Here is an 18,774-nt window from a genome sequence, read left to right as displayed (position 1 = left end):
GAGCTAGAGGGCTGGAGGTGGTGCTGGGGTGTCCTTCAAACTGAGCACAGGAGCCCCCACCCTGAGGAAGGCCTCTTGGGATGGGAAGCTTTTGGAGGGACAGAGGATTGGGTAACAGGCTCCAGGAAAGATGGTTCTATTCTGAGGGTCACTGGCATCCTGAGTGTGGGCCCAGAGGGGTGACTTGGAGGCCTAACTGCATAAGCCATGTGTCATGGGTTCAATTGTGTCCCCCCCCAAAAGCTCAGAAGTCATCACTGTTCAGTGCCTCAGAATGTGACCTTGTTTAGAAACAGAGTTTTTACAGAGGAAATCCAGTTAAAATGAGGTCACAACAGTGGGCCCTACTCCAGTATAACCCATGTCCGTATAAAAACAGGACATGTGGCCACTGAGGCAGACACACACAGAGGGAAGACGACGGTGAAGACCCAGGAGGCACACGGCCACCTGCAGTGGAGAAGAGGCTGAGGCTACCAGAAGTCAGGAGACAGACCGCAACCAGATCCTCTCGCACGGCCCTCGGAAGGAGCCAACTCTGCCCGTGCCTTGACTTCGGACTCTCAGCCTCCAGAACCAGGACAGAACGAACTTGTGTTGTGGCAGCCACCCAGTCTGCGACCCTTTGATATGACAGTCCCAGGAAACAAATATACCGTGACTCATGGAAGGAACCACAGGCTGGGGGCGTCTGGAGGTGAGGGCCATTGCTGGGGGCCTGAGCAGGGGCCTGCTCTGGGAGGTGAGGGAGGAGACCCTAGGGGAGGCCAGAGCAGCCTGAAGTCTGAAGCCCCCCAGCAGGTGCTCCAGGGGCCAGCAGGCGACGCCACTCTCTCCAGAAATGCTTTCTCCAGAGGCTATGTGTGCTGTGGTACAGGCAGAGGGAAGCCGGAAGGTCACTGTGCTCTTCTTGCCACCCTAGGCCTAATGGAGAAGGCTGGTGGTTTGCTCAAGCTCCCACTGCTGGCAGGGGCTTCGAGCCTCCTTTCTCAAGGATGAGAGGCAGGAAGAGCGAAGACCAACACGAACTCTGATGTTCCGAGGACCCAGGCAGGCACCTGCGTGAGCCCCAAGTGACCGCAGAAACTCTCTTCTTAATCAATAGTGTTTTATTGTCAGTTATAAATATTCTCCATCTGTCCCCTATTTACAGTTGCAAAATAGTTTATGACACTATACCATCACCCACCATTCGGCACCTTCTAGAAACTCCATGAAAATCGCATAGGAAATAAAAAGCTCTTTTGGCGGGGTGGGGGGTGGGGAATCCCATGAACCTGGCTCCCCCCACCCCCTGACTCCAAACCACCGGACGCGGACAGCAGGCAGCAGGTGCTACACAGTAGCAAAGGGATGGGCGCAGGTGGCTCCTGGCGGCGTCAGGACGCCAGGCTCCTCAGGACGTTGGTGATGCTCCAGTGCTGGCCGGAGCACCTCTGCAGCACCAGCTGGAAGCCGAACTCCGAGTCGCTGTTCTCCTGCAGCTCCAGGCAGCGTTTGGACTTGCGGTTCTGGATGGGGCCTCCCTAGGGGCCAGAGCGGAGAGGGCCATCAGAGAGGAGAGGGGTAATATGGGGAGATCTGGGGCACCTCGAGCCCAGAGGCGAGGCGGGGGAGGCCTAGAATTATCAGTGCTCTCTGAGGCCCGGAAGCAGGGAGGCTCGGAGGGGTAGGGGTCGAGCATCCCCATGCAGACTCAGGCTCCCTCCTCTGATATGCTGGTCTCCTCCCTCAGCTCCCCCAGCTTTCAGGCGGTCACACCAACCTCCTTGCTTTACATCGGGGTTCCTGATATTGAGCAAGCAAGCTGTGTCCTATGTTGGGGGGGTCCTTCTGCATGCTTCTGCGGCAGGCCGAGCCCCAGGCATGTTTCAAGGCTCAGCTCCTGCTCCCTCTCCTCGAGAAGCCATCTCACCTCCCACCTCACCCCCACCCACACCTCCCCTCCTCCAGTCCACCCAGCCAGCCGGGTGCTCTTCACCCTGTGCTTTCTCCAGCTCGGTGCTACTGACTGGTGGTGGAATTACTTGTTTCCTTGTCTTTCCCCGCTCTACACTGAGAGTTCTAGGTCTTATCACTTTCTGTGCCCTCAACATCCAGCAAAAAGCCTGGTACCTAATAGATGATCGGTAAATGTTGGTTGTCCAGACCCACAGAGGGGAGAGGGGGTGGGTCACAGGACAGGAGAGCAGTGTCAGCTATTTCAGTCTGGAGGGGCCCTGAGCAGGCCTGGCAGCGGCGAGAGGGAGGCCCCTGCCCCTTATGACCACAGCCCACCCCCAGCGACATCGCACCCCTGCCCCAGTGAACAGCAAGCTGGGAGAGAGGGAGACAGCAAACTTCCACTGTAAGGGGGCATATCCCCAGTCTCCCACTATCCCTGTGGTGCCAAATGACACGTGTCAAGAGAAGAATAAGACTCAGTTCTCACAGTGACCTGAGAAGCTGGCCGTATGTACCACGGCTGGACACACACAGCCCCGAGACCCCACACTGCCATGCTCGGGAATGTATCTAGCAGAAATCCGGGCACCAAAGACAAGCACCTGCGTGCTTCTGAAACCTGATTTGAAAAAGCTCCCACCTGGAAGCAAACCCATGCGTCTATCAGTGTAGAATGGATCAATGACCTGTGGTATTCACGCACTGGAACGCTGTACAGCATCAGAAATACACAGACCAGAGCTCCGGTCAAGGTGACTAAGCCTGACAGATGGATCAGCACTGGAGGCCAGGTAGAGAATGTAGAGAATTCCCCATACATGCGCCTGCCAGAGAGGCAACGCAGGACCAGTGTTAGAGCCAGGAGGGGGGTCATCTCTGTGGAGGAGGGACTGGGAAAATGATTGACAGCAGCCAAAGAAGGGGTTATGGGGTGCTGGTGGTATGCTCCTTCCTGACCTGGCTAGTGGGAACACAGGTGTTTGCTTTGCTTTAAAATCACTGCATCGAACATTTACATTTGTACATGTTTTTGAATGTATGTGTGTTATTTTCCAATTAAAAAAATTTGAAAAAATGTAGCTCCCTCGGAAGAGACTCTGAGCAGTGGGTGAGGGAGGCAGGTAGTGAGAAGCTGGGTGGCAAAGGCGAGTAGAAGTTTGTCTGTGTGTATTCAAGGGAAGAAAGCAGCTCTCTCCTTGCTGTGCCCCAAGGCCAGCCGTGACTCACCGCACCCAAGAGCAGACAGAAAACAGCAAAGGGGAAACCCAAACAGCAAGCGCATCTGGGGACCCTGGGCTCAGCCTGAGAGACAGCCACAGGTGGAGGCCCTGCAGCAGTGGAGGAACGAGTGGCCATCCAACCAGGGCTCGGAAAGGACCCTGGAGTCCCCAAGTGGAAGACACTCTGAAGGCAGCCCCTCCTGCTCTCATCGAATCGCTGAAGGACCTCTACTTCGGCCCGAGGCCTCCCAGAATGATGCATGCAGCCCTCCAGTGTTTTCTTTCCCAAGCTGCGCTGCCCAGGAGCGTTCTCCTTGCACTGAACTTAAATCCTTGTCTTGGAGGCATCCAGCAAGGCACCCCAGATCGTCCCCTGGGGTTCCCGGCTTGGGTCTGCTCCTGCTTCTCAGCCCTTTCCCTCCCAATAGGGGAAGGTGAGGCCCATGCCCCCCAAGTTCTACGTTTTTCTAGGTTAAACGGACCCCGTTCTGTGTGGAACAATTTTGTATGATTTTCCATACCGGGTGCCCTCCTTTGGACCAACTCCAGTTATTCTGTCACTCAGAACTGACTGCCAAGTGGAAGCCACCACCTCGTTTCCACTGGACAAAAGGCTCCTTCAACACAGTCAACTAATTGGCACTTTTGGTGGCCACACCATGCTCCTGGGATGACGATGGCATGCCAGTGCCAAGCTGTCCCCTTGGAAGCTGTGGGTCCCCATCCCATCCCACAAAAGCTGGACCTCTGGACCCAGAGGCATCCCTTGTGACACTGCTCCAAGTGAGGCCAGCCCCTCGCGCTGCTGCGCCCAGGTTTTTATGGTTTCCGTTTCTGTGGCCTGAGCATGTTTGCTGCCCACACCTGGGTTGGGCCACGTCACTGCTGCTTCCTTGGCATATGTGTGGCTGGCCCCGCACCCCACCGACGTCCCTGCCCACTGGTGGTGCGCCCCAGCCCACGGTGCTAGGAGTGGAGCGGAGGCAGGCTGTGGGTGAGACCAGCCCGGCTCTCTGATTCACAAGGCCTGCCGGCTCTCCTGGCGGGGAGATGGGAAGGGCAGGTCAGCAGATGGCCATGGGCTGTGGGCCATGGCCATGGGGAAGCTGCTCCACTGGTTCCACGGTGTCGAGGACCAGATGATCATTTATGTCCTGATTACAAAGGACGAGCAGGAGGAGTCATGGAAAACCGTTTCTTCAGCTCTAAAACAACAAATGGATGTGAGGCTGCTCAAGGTTCAGATGGGGGGCTCTGGAAAAAGTGCACGACGGGCAGGACAGGAGCCAGACCGAGAGCTCACTTGCTCTGCTTAGGCCCAACTTCTCAATGTTTTCTCAGGGGCCAGGCTGGGCCTTGCTTGCCAGGGGCTGGGCTGTTTCGGCCACCCCCGGATCACTGAACTCGGAGAAACCTGTCCAAAACAAAGAAGGCTGTGGCCTCTCCTCTCCTGCCACTACTCATGCACATTCTATGCCTTCCACAGGACACCTTGCCAAGCCTGAGGGAGAGGGAGGTCTCTGAGAAGGAAAGTGTTCCTTCTGAGACCCAACTATGACATTTCCCAGGCCCCATCCTGGCCCTCAGGGCCCTAGAGACAGGAAGCTCAGTGACTCTGGGGCAGAAACAGCCTATGTGGCCTCTGGGCAGGATGTGGAAGAAACAGAGTGAGGCCAAGAGCTGTGAAGGAAATGAGGCCTCAGTGAGACTGTCTGGGCCTGTTAGGGAGGGTGAGGTATGGGGTCAAGGCCAGCTCCCTCCCTAGAGGCTCTAAGAGGAGAATCTTCTAGAGCAGAAGAGGAAGGCCTGTTTGGAGGCCTCCTTATGGTGCCCTGGGATGTGTCTTGGGAACATGTCTGGGCTATGGGAAGGGGAGGCAGGCAACTCTGGGTGCTGGAGTGAGCCTGGCTACTCCCAGCCTCCCTCCTGTCTTACTTCTCGGACCTCAGCTTGTCTCACTCAATCAACTCCAGGCTCTCACCCACTCTCAGGGCACATGCCCTGCACCACAATGGCAAAGGAACCTTGCTTTCCTCCACTGGATCTCTTCCTGACAAGCTCAGCACCCTCGAGAGAGGCCTGCTGCTGTCACTCTCCGCAGCTCTGCCCTCAGGCTCTGTGTGGAGATGGCGCTAATAAGGGTCAGTTCCTATTTCCCAGGTACCTCACGCCAGGTCAGATGCCCTCCAGGCCCAATATCACGTGGTCTGCATGGGAACTCGGACGGGTGCAGATGGCAATCATCCCCACTTTACAGAATTGGAGACGGTGGCTCAGAAAAGTTGGGACACAGGCCCAGGGTCACGTGGTCTGGAAGTGGTAGAGCCAGGCTGGGAGCCCCATTCACTGTTCCTGCGTGCTGCACCCGCCACACCATTCCTCCCCCCTCATCACCGCCACCCCCCCCCCCCCCCCCCCCCCCCCCCCCCCCGCCTGTCTCAAAGCAGAGGTCTCCACCGAGAGCTGCAGGAGCCTCAGTGCCTGGGGCGGAGGAAGGTCTTCTTGCCCAGCTTCAGCCTCTGGGACGCCAGTTTGGGCTAGTTCCTTCGAGGGCTCTCTGCAGACACACGAGTCATCCATCCATCTGAGATTTAATGAGAGCCTACTGCATGCCAGGAACAGTTCTAGATCATGGAGATAGAAGAGTGACTAAGCAGGAAAAGATCTTTGTCTTCATGGAGATGATATTCCAGGAAGGGAAGCAAAGAGTCAATTCTCCGGCATGTTAGAAAGCAATGACGCCATACACAAAAATGTAGGGCAGTGCTCTGGGCTGAATGTGAGTCCTTGAGATTCCTGTATTGAAGCTCTTATCCTCAGTGTGATATTTGGAGGTGAGGCCTTTGGGACGTCTTTTGGCCACGTGGGTGGAGCCCTCGTGAATTAGATTAGCACCCTTATAAGAAACGCAAGAGAGATGACGTCTCCTTCTGCCATGTGAGGATAGGTGAAAAGGTGCACACACCTGCAGACCAGGCAGAGGGGTCTCAGTAGACACTGCCCGCTGCCACCTTGATCTTGGACCTCCCCCCACCCCCAACCAGGCTAGAGCTGTGAGGAATAAATGTTGGTTGTTTAAGCCTCTCGGTCTTCCTGTTCTAGTAGCCTGAATGGCCTCAGACAACCCAGGAAGGGAGCTGGGGAGCAGTGGTGAACAGGCAGCCGCAGAGACAGCCGTCAGGGTGATCTTTACTGGGAAGGCACGAAGGAGAAGACAGTCCCTGTGCCCCAAAGCAAGGCTCCCATAGCTGCAGAGGCCTGGTGAATTCAGCAAATGGCATGGAGGCTGGGGAGCAGCTCAGATGTGGGGACGGAGCAAGAGATGAGGTCCTCGAGGGAGGGGCGGGTTGTGTGGGGACTCACAGCCACTGAATGGACTTTGACTCTGAATACGATGACAAGGGCCAGCCACTGCCGGTCGGACTGACATGTTCAGTGGTCCACTCTGGCTGCCGTGTGGAGCAGGGAGTGTTGAGCATTGGAGGAAGGAAAGAAGCAGGGAGGCTGTGTGCCGGCTCTGGTCCTCATAGCTGGGGCCCTGCCCGCAGCCCCTGGGCCAGCCGCCGGCTCTGAGGGGCCAGCCCTGCCCTCCAAGGATGGCACTGTCCCTCGGTTTACCAGTCCAGTCAACTAAATTATTTGCGTAAAACATACAACTACAGGATGTGGAAACACACAATACTTTTAATTAAAGAATTTAAATAAGGGCAATTAAACCTGGCAGGAGAGATGCTCCAGCATACAGAGAGCTTAATTGGAATGGAAACCGAATTAAATATGGAAACAGCATTAAAAAAATCAAAAGCTGAATGTATAGAATTAAGGAGACTAATAATAATTCCTAGAGGTGGGTTCCCAGCCCCCAGCCTAGTTCCTTCTCCTTCTGGGCCTCTGTGGAGTAGTCTCTAGGAAGGGCTTGAGAAGCGTATGGGTAGAAGCAAAAACGCAGGACTCTGCTACGGGCCTTGCCTCTGGATTTGTGTTTTGCCATGGAGCCTTGATGATGTGCCAGTAGGGCTGGGGGAGCTGCGGTCCATAACCCCTTCGGTGGAGACACCTGGGAGCCGACCCCAGATCCTGCAGACATGCATCTCTTCTCTGTCTTAGCTTCCCCAACTACGTGCCTGTGGCAGCTAGAGGTTTCTTAACTAGACCCATTCCTCCTCTGGTATAGGCTGGGTATAGATCAGACAGAGTCCCTGGAGGGCTTATTTACTATGGATCACTTCTGGGTCTGCCATGGGGCCTGAAAAGGGGCCTTTTAAAGTTCCCAGGTGCTGCTGCTGCTGGAGATGCTGTTTGGGGGACCCCCAAACCAGCTGTCACCCTCTCTCTGGGAAGGGTGAGGCCTGGCTTGTCGCGTGCACTCGGGACCTGAGGAGGAGCAGCTGCAGCACCTGGGCTGAGCACTCAGGCTGCTCTCCTGTTTCCCTCCAAGGTGTGCAGAGGAGGTTGTGTGGACGGACCAGTATTCCACCGTCTTCCTGCTTATTTCAGAGCTCCTGTGCCACTAGCCTTTCTGATTAAGGCCTGTGGGTCTTTGGCTTTAAGCATGGTGGGCCTGGGAGTTTCCAGGTTAAGTAGTTAATGATTAGTAATCAGACTTCAAAGCATGGGTGGGACGTGAGCCCTAGTTTAAGAAACTCTGAGATTAAGTATTTTTGTAGAGGAAAGTGGTCTTTCTGTATTATGAATATTCAACACTATATTTATTCAATAAGTGCTTTGGCATTTATTTTTCTTAAAGGAGACTCACCAGTGCCTGAGTGAGAGTCTGCCTGCGATTTGCCGGGAAGGTCCATTGGACTGAAGACGGGGTAATGGCAATGTCAAGTGCCAAAAAAAAAAAAAAAAAAAGGTGAAGGGCCTTACGGAGATAGCAGTGTGGCTGGAGGGAGCTCACCGAGGAGGCAGGAATCCAGCCAGGTCACCCACACTGGTGACCGGCTTGGCAGGGAGACTCCAGCCCCAAGTGCCCACTGCAGCTGTCCATTGGTTTCTAGATTCTAGACGCAAGACAAAGGCACCATGGGATGGTGGTTTTGAGCATGGATCCCAGAGGCAGAATTCCTAGATTTGGCCTTGGACAAATGACTTAATCTCTCTGTGCTTCAGTTTCCTCATCTGTAAAATGAGGATAATCAAAGTCCCCACTAGCATTGTCGTGGGTAGTTATGTCCTAGTTATAAAGCAGTTACAATACTATGTGGCACCAAGCAAGCATCATATAAGTGTTTGATAATAAATTTAAAAATCTTACTCAGGTCTGAATAGCGGGGACCTGAGTCATCATACCTGCTCCTGGTTCCTGATCTCTGTGGCATGAGCAGGAGGAAGTGGGGATGTGCTGACTGCCATAAACTGAAAATCACAAACTTCTAGGGCCCACGCAAGGCTCTGACAGTCCTTTAAAACTGGACAGTTCCACATTTGCCCCTCCATATGACATGGAAATGAAAAGGTGTTTTATTCCAGAGCCATAATGAAATACCCGATTATAGTCTTTTCTTTTCAGTACAAAAGGTTCTCGAAGTTGGACTTATTGACAGCAACTGGGGATCAGAGCAGGAGAAAAGTCAAGGACTCCTCCTCCTTGCATGTTGGGAAATTCTTTGGCAGAATTAGCCAAGCTCCCTGGGAAATGTGTTCTGCAACTAGGTTCTTTTTTGAGTGGGTTACTCGTCTTGCATCAAATTATCAAATTAGACCCCACAAATCGGAGCCAGTCATCATGGACATGGAGGGTTGGCTCTGCACTCAGCTCTTTTCCAGGCAGTTTCATACGCTTGACAATTTCTTCTCTCCTGGCATTAACAGACATCTCTGTTGTTATCCTTGATGTTCCCAATTTGGAAAATGCATAAATGCTTCACAGAGAATGAGGTGAGCACAGGGGCTCAGGTGTGGGGACAGCTAACTATGGGAGCACTAATCTATGTGCACCTGGACTCCCTGGGTCCTGCTGCCATTGCCACCAGAGAAGCCAAAAGCCAGGAGGTGTGACGGCGCACCCCCCAGTCTGCGAGCAGCATATACAGTCTGAATATCCCGACATTTCATGAAAGCCCCCCGTTTTAAAAAATATTTACACCAAGTTGTACTCCAGTCTGCACAGTATGTGTACGTTTCCACCTCCCTACTTCAAATCTGAGGTTAGAGGAAGAAGTACATTTCACCCTACAATTTTGAATGCCCCACTTAACACATGTCTGTTTTGCAGTTGGGATGTACCACCCCCTGAAAATGTTCTTTGCCGGTACAAGGGATTTCTCCAACTAATCAGGGGCCTCTGACTATTAGGTTGAAATGTCCTTTTTCAGTGTGCACACATCTGTGCAAGGAGAGAAATCACAGTAAAATTTTGTCCATCTTGAGGTTTCTCACAGACCTGCCTTTCTCACAGACCACAGGAGGCCTCTGGTTAATATTTGTGGATTTTTTGAAAAAAGAAAGAAATCCTTCATTTGATTAACAGCACGTTGGGGGGCTCCTCTGTCTCAGCTCTCCATCAGGTGCTGGAGACCCTGGACACGTAAGACAGCCTGGCCCTCTTTTGTCGTGGTTGATGGAAGAGAAGGACGTGGAAATAATGGAAAAACAATTGCAGAGAGTAGGGTGAAGGTGGCCCTCATACAAGGAGTTCGGCTCATTCTCGAACTTGTCCAGTATTTGCAAGTCCCCACTCAGAGCCAACAGGACTAGACTGCTTTCCAGTGCGTAGGGCAGCCCTTCAGCTGTTAGAAAGCAGAGCTGAGACGTTTCTGGTCTTCTGGGTCCCACAGTCTGCATTCCTTCAACCATGCATTTAGGTAGGTAGGTAGAATTTAAGGAGGTTGGACCTTAGAAGACACACATTGTAACAGCCCTCCTATGGAAAGAGTCCCATTACGAGCATCTTGAGGACAAGGCTCCAGCATTTGCTTCACCGTTCAAAGGAATGGTAGTGGGGGAAGGGCGCATCTCATTACCACGGAGAGGCAGTCTGTTCTGTTGCTTGGCAGGTGTCCTGCCACAAATTTCTGCTTACTTCCTCTCCTTCCATGGGTGCCGGGCTCACTGACTAAAGGCCTCTTTCACTAACTCTTCATCACCAAATCTCAGAATCCCTCAAATCTCAGTATGTGGGAAACTCTCAGAGGATTGAAAGCCTCCATAATTTATAGGTATCAGTTTAGGACATTCTTTATACCAGGAGGAATCACAAGCTAGAGGAATTGCAGAAGGCAATAACGACGACTTCTGGTGGTCTTGAAATTCTATCATGTGTTGATGTGGGAAATGTTAGCCATCTAGGCACAGGTGTGCGCCTTGAGAGGGATGATGTTGGCTGCCCACCGACTGTTCTGCAAACCCATAGCCTAGGGTGGTCCTGGATTCATAATCCCCCTCCCCTCACAACTCCCTTCATTTCATCCATCACTACTTCCAACAGACTGCAGCAATGTCTCGAAGTCCCCCCAACACCTAACTGGCTCCATGACCCCATGACAACCGAGTCTGTTCCATCTCTCATGGGAATGATGGGACAGCCCCCTAACTCGTTTCCCTATCTCTTTTATCTCAGTCCATCCTACACTCTGGTATCAGAGGGATTCAGACGCCCTCGTGGCAAGCCATGGCTTAAGATGTCCCCTCGTTCCTCCCTTTGCTTTTAAGGTGAAGTTCAATTTGTTGACATGGGTTTCAACAATCACCATTCTCTGCACCCAGACTGACTCTTATGTCTGATCTCTCTCATGTTCCTTTGGAAATTCCAAGTTCCGCCCGCACCAACATTGGATTTCTGTTCCTCAAACATGCTGTTTTTTTCTTGCCTTTGCCCAGGTTGAACCTGGGATGTTCTCCTTTTTTACACCTGGGAACTGTCCTACAACTTTTAAGAACCGGATCAAAGAAGCCTTGAATGTGAAACCATCCTGGAGCCCATCAGCCGGGGTCCTGGCACACCACACCTCCCTCATTTCTGGTCTCATCGTCTATTCAGTTGCGTGTTTATAGCTCAGGAGCTCCTCCAGGGCAGAGGCCGTATCTGCCTCCTATCTGCATCCCTCCTGCCCAACCCCCTTGCTCAATGAATGTTTGATGAATGACTGAAGGAAAGAATGTTCATCATCAGAAAATGGCTCATCAAAGCCCCGTGCATCAGCATTGCCAAGAGATGTTTTCATCAAGTGTGGTTGCTCAGTGTCAGTATCTCACGCTGTCCTGATTCATTCTGAGCATCGGAAATTCAGAAGAGCTTGCAGGGGATAGAAGAAAGGCATTTTATTTGTTAAACAGAAAATCAGGGTATGAGATGGAACGCTAAGATATGCAAATGCCTGTCTTCTTTGTGGGAGAACCTGGGAGAAATGCACTAGATTATTTTGAAATTAATTCAGCCTGAATGTCTGTGGAGTTTAAATGCAGCCCTCAGGAGAGTAAATAATGCAGAATGTGAAACCAGAAAAGAGATTTGAGATGCACCAGCAAAAGCTTCTTTCAGCCCAACTTCTGCACCTGATCATTCTACTTGGAAACGACAGCCGCTTCGCCACTGAGCAGCACTCAGCCTGCGTCCCTGACCCTATGCTGCCAGCCCTCTCTCGGCCTCTCCGTGTAAAGGAGGGCCACAGGGGAAATGTAGCCCTGGTCCATGTCACTCAGGGCTACACAGCCTGTGGGGACACGTGACAAAGGCAGACCATGGAGGTGAGACAGATGTTTCAGCCAGAGAGAGGGAGCCACGAGGAAGCTGTGCCCCATATTCTCCAACCTCAGCCCCGACCCTGACCTTCTCCCAGGTGCCGCTACCAACATGCCCCGACTGGAAGTAGAGGAGAATGTAAAATAACGTGTGGACAGGCACCCCCAGGACCATGCTGGTCTGGTATTTACAATCTTTGCGTCTGTGTTTTCTCAAGTGGCACGTGGCAGGGGCGGGATGGTCCCTGTGTGCGCAGCTGTGGTGAGGCTTAACTGAGCAGTGAGGTGCCCCCCGCTTACAGAGTCGGGCACTTAGAGAGCACTCTGTGAAGGCTGGCTGTTGCTCTTACAGGGATGGATCTTTATAGTTTACAATGCTTGGCGAAGATCACGTGAACAGGAAGGAGTACCTCTGCAGACCCAGCCGAGACTCCGGGTGGCCGAACGTGTCTCCTACCTGCCTCCAGAAGCCCATGTGGCTCCCCGTTCTGCTCCCTAGCAGTTGCTTTCCCAGGGTCACAAAACGCTCGGCGGGGCTCTTGCTCTCCAACTAGCTCCTAAATTTATGACCTTGTTTTGAACTCAGTTTTTGTTTTTTTTTTTTTAAGATTCTATTCATCTATTTGACAGCTAGAGATCACAAGCAGGCAGAGAGGCAGGCAGAGAGAGAGAGAGGGAAGCAGGCTCCCTGCTGAGCAGAGAGCCCGATGTGGGGCTCGATCCCAGGACCCTGGAATCATGACCCGAGCCGAAGGCAGAGGCTTTAACCCACTGAGCCACCCAGGCGCCCTTGAACTCAGTATTGACCTTCACCACTCATCATCTAGGACCCTACTCAGTCCTCTGGTTGCACGTACCCAGGTCACAGGCCCAAGGCTGCCCATACTCATAGAATATGGTGTGGCTGGGGCCCCCACTTCCCTGCCCCCCCCCCCCACCAGGGGAGAGAAATCACACAGCCTCTTCCAGCCCCCATGAGCCTCCTCCCCAGGGCAGGAGCAGATTACTGGGAAGCTTGGGCTGGGGTCCTGCCACTCAGTCCCACAAATACAGACATTCCCCTTCTGACTTCCCTGGAAGCATCCCCCATGTACAGTCCCTGATGCCTGAGAGCGCGGCCGGTTCCTCACTTCCTGTTCTGAACACTTCCTCTGCACACCCTGGGTGGTGGGTGTCCCTGCCTATAGAGGGAGACCAGCCCTAACTTAGCAGATGCCCTGGGGGCCGGGAGGCCTCTGGGCTGAGGCAAAGGTTCTCTTCAAAGTGGGGTCACTGTGCGCTGTCTCCAGTTGGGCCTCTTGATCTTTGGGCTACATTTTATAACAGGGTCAGCAGAGAGCAGGGAGTCAAATACAGGCCTTAGAACTGATGGAGACTTAACACAGGAATGCTGTGTCCACACGCCCTTTGAGGAAGCCTTCTCTCCTACAGCAAGCCCAGCATGGCAGAGCGGGGCACGGGTCAGGGATGCCCCAGCACTGTCTACACCTGGGACACTGGGCTTCATCTAGGGAGAGAGAATGTGTGGAGTAGAAAGGTGAGGGTTTAAAGTCAGAGTGGCCAGAGCCTAAGTCCCAGCCCTGCTCCTTACTGGGTGACTTTGGGCAGATGACTCCCCTGCTCTGAACCTGTTTCCTTATGTCTACGAATTAAATAAAATGATAGTAAAAACAACAACAATTTCCCCTTTAGAGCCAATATTAGGAGAAAGTGAGCTAATCATGGCTGCGAAATCCCTGGCCCAGAGTAGGTGCCCAGACAATCCCGAGGGCTGGCCCCGAGTCACAGGCTCCCCGCACCGTGTCCCCTTCCTCCTCCTCCCCTCCCCCCTCACGCTCTGGCGCCCCTGTGGACTTCCGGCCTGCTGTGGCCCGTGGCTCCGCCTCAGGGGCTCTTACCTGAGAGAACTGCCAGTGGAGCTTCATTCTCTTGGCTTTGGCGTAACTGCACTCGATGAGCCGAGGCCGACTGTTGACGTCTACCAGGCACCGGTTGTCGTCGTCATCGACCGTGGGGCTCAGGATGCCCACGTGGATCTGCTGACTACTGGTGTAGTAGACGTTCTGCGGGGCGGGGCAAGAACGTCAACGATGTCGGTAAGCGTAATGACGTAATGACGGAGAGATGGGAGGGCCCAGGGGAGGGGACTGCTCCCTGGGCAGCTGGCAAAGGGAGCACAAGCCTGTGAGCTTCACACAATTTTCTATTGCAGTGGACAGGAAAGCTTTTTACATCCTGATCCAGGATAGTCTCTGGTCCGCGTGTAGAACTGAGACAAAAATTTTCGAGACCCGAAACTTAGTCTTACCATCGGCAGTGCAATCTGGTATTTTCCATTCTATTCTTTCCCTGAAAAGCATTGGTCATAAACTTTTAAATTGATTTCACCACCCACAGTTTAAAAAACATGGCTTGGATCCATGATTTGCAGGCTTGCTGATTTCCTCCCTCCGTAAATGTTTTGTACAAGATTTGTGCTTGGCCCGTAGATACGAAGCAAGAGACCTGTGCCAGGCCTTAGGCAGTTCAGAGTCTTGTGTGATCTGAGACATGGAACATAAAAAATTTCCATCCAGATTACAACCGTGTAGAGCAAGGGTTGGCAAACTTTTTCTTAAAGGGCCGGGTGGAAAGTATTTTTGGCTCTGCAGTGTGTTGGGTGGTCCCTAAGGCTGCTGCCAGATTTGGTGATTCAGTAGGACTCCCTAGACTGTCCATATTTGTACTCACAGTCATGATTTCTTATAGGAAAAGGATATAAGTTTTATCAGCAAAGGGAAAAGGCACATAGGGCAAAGTCAGGGGAAAACCAGGTGAAAGCTCCCCAGGGTCCTCTCCTAGAGGTCACACAGGATGTGCTTAATTCTAACCCCAGCAAGGAGCTGAGACAACACAGGTGAGATGTTTTCTACTGGGAAAGCTCTACAGACTCAGCTGGGTTTTTTTGTTTGTTTTTTGTTGTTGGTGCTGTTTTTATCAGGGCTGGTCACGTAGGCAGCCTCTGCCTGGTACATATCCATATTCCAGATTCCCAGGAGCAAAGCAGGTGTTTAGCATAAACCTTATTGTTTGTATAGTCTGGTTGGACATAGCAAGCCCCTCTTACACATCTGGGAATGGTGGGAACCTTCTGAAATACAAGTTCTCAGATGCCTATCAAGGGCTAACATGGTAAGCAGATCTTTCAAAGGACACAGTCAGGCCTGCTGTGTTAACTCTTTCCTGCCCAGAGGGCCATACTGTCTGAAAACTCAACTCTGCCACTGTAGCCTAAACAGAGCCACAGTCAATATGTAAACGATGGCTGTGCTCTGATGATGCTTCATTAACAATAACAAGGGCTGTGCATGGGCTGTAGATTACTGGCTGTGGTCTAGAGGAAAGCCATGTGATCTCTGACCTTCAAAGTTTTCAGTCACTTCTCTGAAATGGTTCCCCAAAAGGGCTCTGAGTGACAAGTCATAGGGTTCTGTGAGCTTTTCTCTTCATGTTACTAAAGAAATTAACATCCCCTCCCCTTAGGATTTGGCCTCATGGGCAAATTGAGATAATATATTTCTTTGCTTGAGGTTAGAGTTAGGGTGGGCCCTCTTATTATCTTCATATATTAAACAATTCACACTGGTAAATACTTTTGATTCATTCTAAATGATAAAATAAGTCATTTCTTGTTTTAATAGAAGAGGGTGGTTGACAAGGACTTTTAAACAGGAGTGCATGACAAAAAAGGGACTGTGGGGTGAGAAGGGCAGTGCAGGGAAGGAAGTAAGGGGTGGTTCTTGGGGGCATGTTCTTCCTGACCCTTGGAAGTCCAGGGAGGGCATGGAGAGGCAGGTGGGGTTACCCTTCAGACCTAAGAAGAGCCAAGAAGAGCCTCAGGCCAGTGTATGAGTCAAGGCCCCAACAGGAAACAGATGACACACTCAAGGTAGTAGAATCCAAGGAGGGTATAATAAAGGCATAATGCTCCATGGTGTAGGTAGGATGTGAGGGAACCACAGGGACTGTATAGTTCCCTGAGGATAATAACATGGAGCTGTTACCACTCCCAGAGCCAAAGGAATGAGAGAAGAGAGCAGTTACAAGACTCTGTAATAGAAAAGTTATAGAGAGAGGGTTGACTTGCAAGAAGGCTTCAGGGTGGGACGGGCTTGGGGATAATGGCCAGTGGTGATGAATAAACACTCCAACTTTACTCTCCCCTCCCCACTCTGTTCTTCTTTTGGGTCAGCCCATTGGTAGAACCCAGCTGGAAGCCAAAGAACATGAGAGCCCATTGAAACATTCCATAAATTCAGCCTCCTAGGGTAGAAGGGGAAAGATGGAGAGTAGATCTGGAGAGATGAATAGGAGACACTCAGATCATCTTATAAGCTATCAGATTTGGTGAATCCATGGAAATTGACATTAAATTACTAAGATGACTGATTTTTCCCATAATAGAGGTGAAGAATCATAGTGATCAAAGTTCTGAGCCCAGGCCAAATGTGGAATGCCTAGCTTCAATGTGGAAATGTGACCAGAACAGAGGCAAGAGGAGCCTATTCAACACCTATATTGGGTAAGGGACTCTCCGTTGTGTGGCCTGGATTTCCGGTTCACCACCAAGGAAAGCCGATGAACTGCTGTGGCTTCCGGTTTATTGGAGGTGACGGAAAATATGATAGGATTTGGGAAGTTAAAAAGATGCTGTTAGGCATCTACTCCATCCATCCGTCCACCATCCACCCACCCTCCATCCATCCACCATCCACCCACCCTCCATCCATCCAACAATCTCCAAGTTGAGATCTGAAGATAGCAGAGATGAAAGAGCCATGCTCCCTCTCCTGGAGGATCCAACAGCCAAGGTAGGGAAACTAACATATCAGGAAATAATGGCTCTAATCACACTAATATGAGCATTGTTTCTGCTTCCTCCACTGGCCTCTCCCGACTCTTGCTACTTTGAAAATAGAAATAAAAACTCACCACCTCCAGAAAGGCTTCTGTGAATGTGCCAAAACCTAGAGCCACCTCCTGCCACCTGGGCCTCTCTCCAAGAGTACAGAGCGGTTTATGCCCTTGCGTGGAATGCAACCATGAAGAGGGGCAGCTCTTCGTCACCCTGCACACCAGAACCCAGATTTCCTGAGGCTCGGGAGTGTGGGCTGCCCGACAAGGACTGCTAGGGAACCAGTTACTGCTACACCCCTCCCCTTCCTTCATCCCTGTCACCAGGGCTTGAAGGCGGTCTCCAGGCCAGGCTGTATAGACACAAGCGGCTGCCCAGGTATAGTGGAAATCAGTATTGTTCACTTAGCTGCTGGGAAGTGCCTGGGGGAGACGCTCTGAGAGCCTGGCGTGCACAGGACCTGCTTATTGCTCCAGAGGCTGGGCAAATCCCAATAGGGACAGATAGTTGTTTGTTACTGAAAAGCAAACATAAAAGTGCCTCTTGGGGATGGAGCCACGAAGCTGGCAAATCAGAGAGAGCGATTTGTTAGAGGCTCTCTAGTCCTCCCTCCGACCCCTCAGAAGTCCAGCCAGCAGTGGACCAAACCTGTAAATGGCCTAAACACAAAAGAGGGGAAACCGTTTCCTACAAGATGCCCCACTCTTAGTACCAGCGGGGCTGGGCTTTCTGAGTCACAGGCAACCTGGAAGATTTCAGCAAGAAATGACTCAGAGCTGTGACTCCCAGAGAGGGGCAGTTTGGCCAACCAGGGGGCGATCTGCAATGTCTGGAGACTTCTGAGGTTGTCACGATGGAGGGGAGGGACGCGGCTACCAGCGTCCAGGGGGTAGAGGTCAGGGACCTCTGAGCGCGCTGTTCAGCCTCCTACGATGTAGAGGACAGCCCCCGCCCTGCAGCAGAGACTTTTCCGACTCTGGACACTCAAGGGGGCGGTTGTGGAGAATGCCACCCACCCCGACCCTTAGGTGGCTGGTATCAAAACTTGTAATGTGTTCAGCTCCTACTCTGGGCCAGACACAAAGCGACATGCATGCCTTATCCCACAGAATCCTAAAACAACTCTAGGAGGCGGGGACTGCAATGATCCCCATCTTGGAGATGGGGAAACTGATGCACACGACATTGGGTAAAAGTCTCAAAGGTGGAGTAGCTGAGATTTACACGGAGGCAGTGTGAGTCCAGAGCCACACCAGTGACCTCTCACCTTGCACGCCTGCCTCCCTTGGGTCCCTGCAGCACCAGCAGCCAGGCTGAGGGGGCGGAGGCAAGGCCAGGAGGCTGGCTTAGGAAGCTTCCCATGGTGAGCCACTTCAGCTCGGAGAGAGGACTAAGGAAGCAGCAGAGGGCTGGAGGGCCTTGTACCAAAACACCTGTGATATAAGAGTGTAAGAAGTGATATTTTCCTGGTAACTCCCATCAGTGGCGGAGTGCGAGCCAGAGCCTGCCCGGGGATGTTTCACAAACCAACCCCCTGGGTGGGGAGGGGGACATATAGAAAAGACATCCCTACCACTCGGTTCTTCCTCAGCTGCAAATGACAGACCTACTCATTTCCCACACACTCCCATTCACCTGGACGGGGCTTCAAACCTGATCTGGGCATTTCATTCTGATGCTTGCAAGGAAAAAAGAAAAAGCCCTGGCAGGGGACTGAACAAAAACATCCGTGTTTTGGGGCTCACACCAGTGGAATTCTCCCCTTCCTCAGGCTGGGAGCAGGAGTCACAATGAGTGGCTGAGTGGGATAGCCAACTGGGGAGAACACGGCGCCCCTGGGTGCACACTTCTGCCCTGGGGGGCCACGGAGCCAAGATCACACAAAGACCCCCAGGGTCAGAGGTGCCCCTCGCTCTATCACTTCATCTCCTGGATAAGCAAAGGCCCCACCCCGCAGGATGCAGGTGGGCCCCTGGACAGAGCCTTGCCGGCTGTCCTCCACACCCCTTCTCTACCTGGCAGGTGTGGAGG

General features: G+C 52.3%; 1 protein-coding gene across 1 annotated transcript in view; it reads right to left on the bottom strand.

Annotated features, from left to right (window-relative positions):
• Positions 1-1,112: 1,112 nt before the first annotated feature.
• Positions 1,113-18,774, bottom strand: part of GALNT18 (polypeptide N-acetylgalactosaminyltransferase 18) — a 343,154-nt gene continuing 325,492 nt past the window's right edge. The window contains exons 10-11 of the mRNA XM_046017675.1: positions 13,748-13,912; positions 1,113-1,526 (exon numbers count right to left, since the gene is read on the bottom strand). Coding sequence (XP_045873631.1) covers positions 1,380-1,526; positions 13,748-13,912 — 312 coding nt within the window. The 3' untranslated portion in view covers positions 1,113-1,379. The remainder of the gene's footprint in view (positions 1,527-13,747; positions 13,913-18,774) is intronic.

This window comes from Meles meles, chromosome 8, assembly GCF_922984935.1.
Source record: "Meles meles chromosome 8, mMelMel3.1 paternal haplotype, whole genome shotgun sequence".
Lineage (NCBI taxonomy): Eukaryota > Metazoa > Chordata > Mammalia > Carnivora > Mustelidae > Meles > Meles meles.
This window is presented reverse-complemented; position numbering and strand designations above follow the sequence as displayed.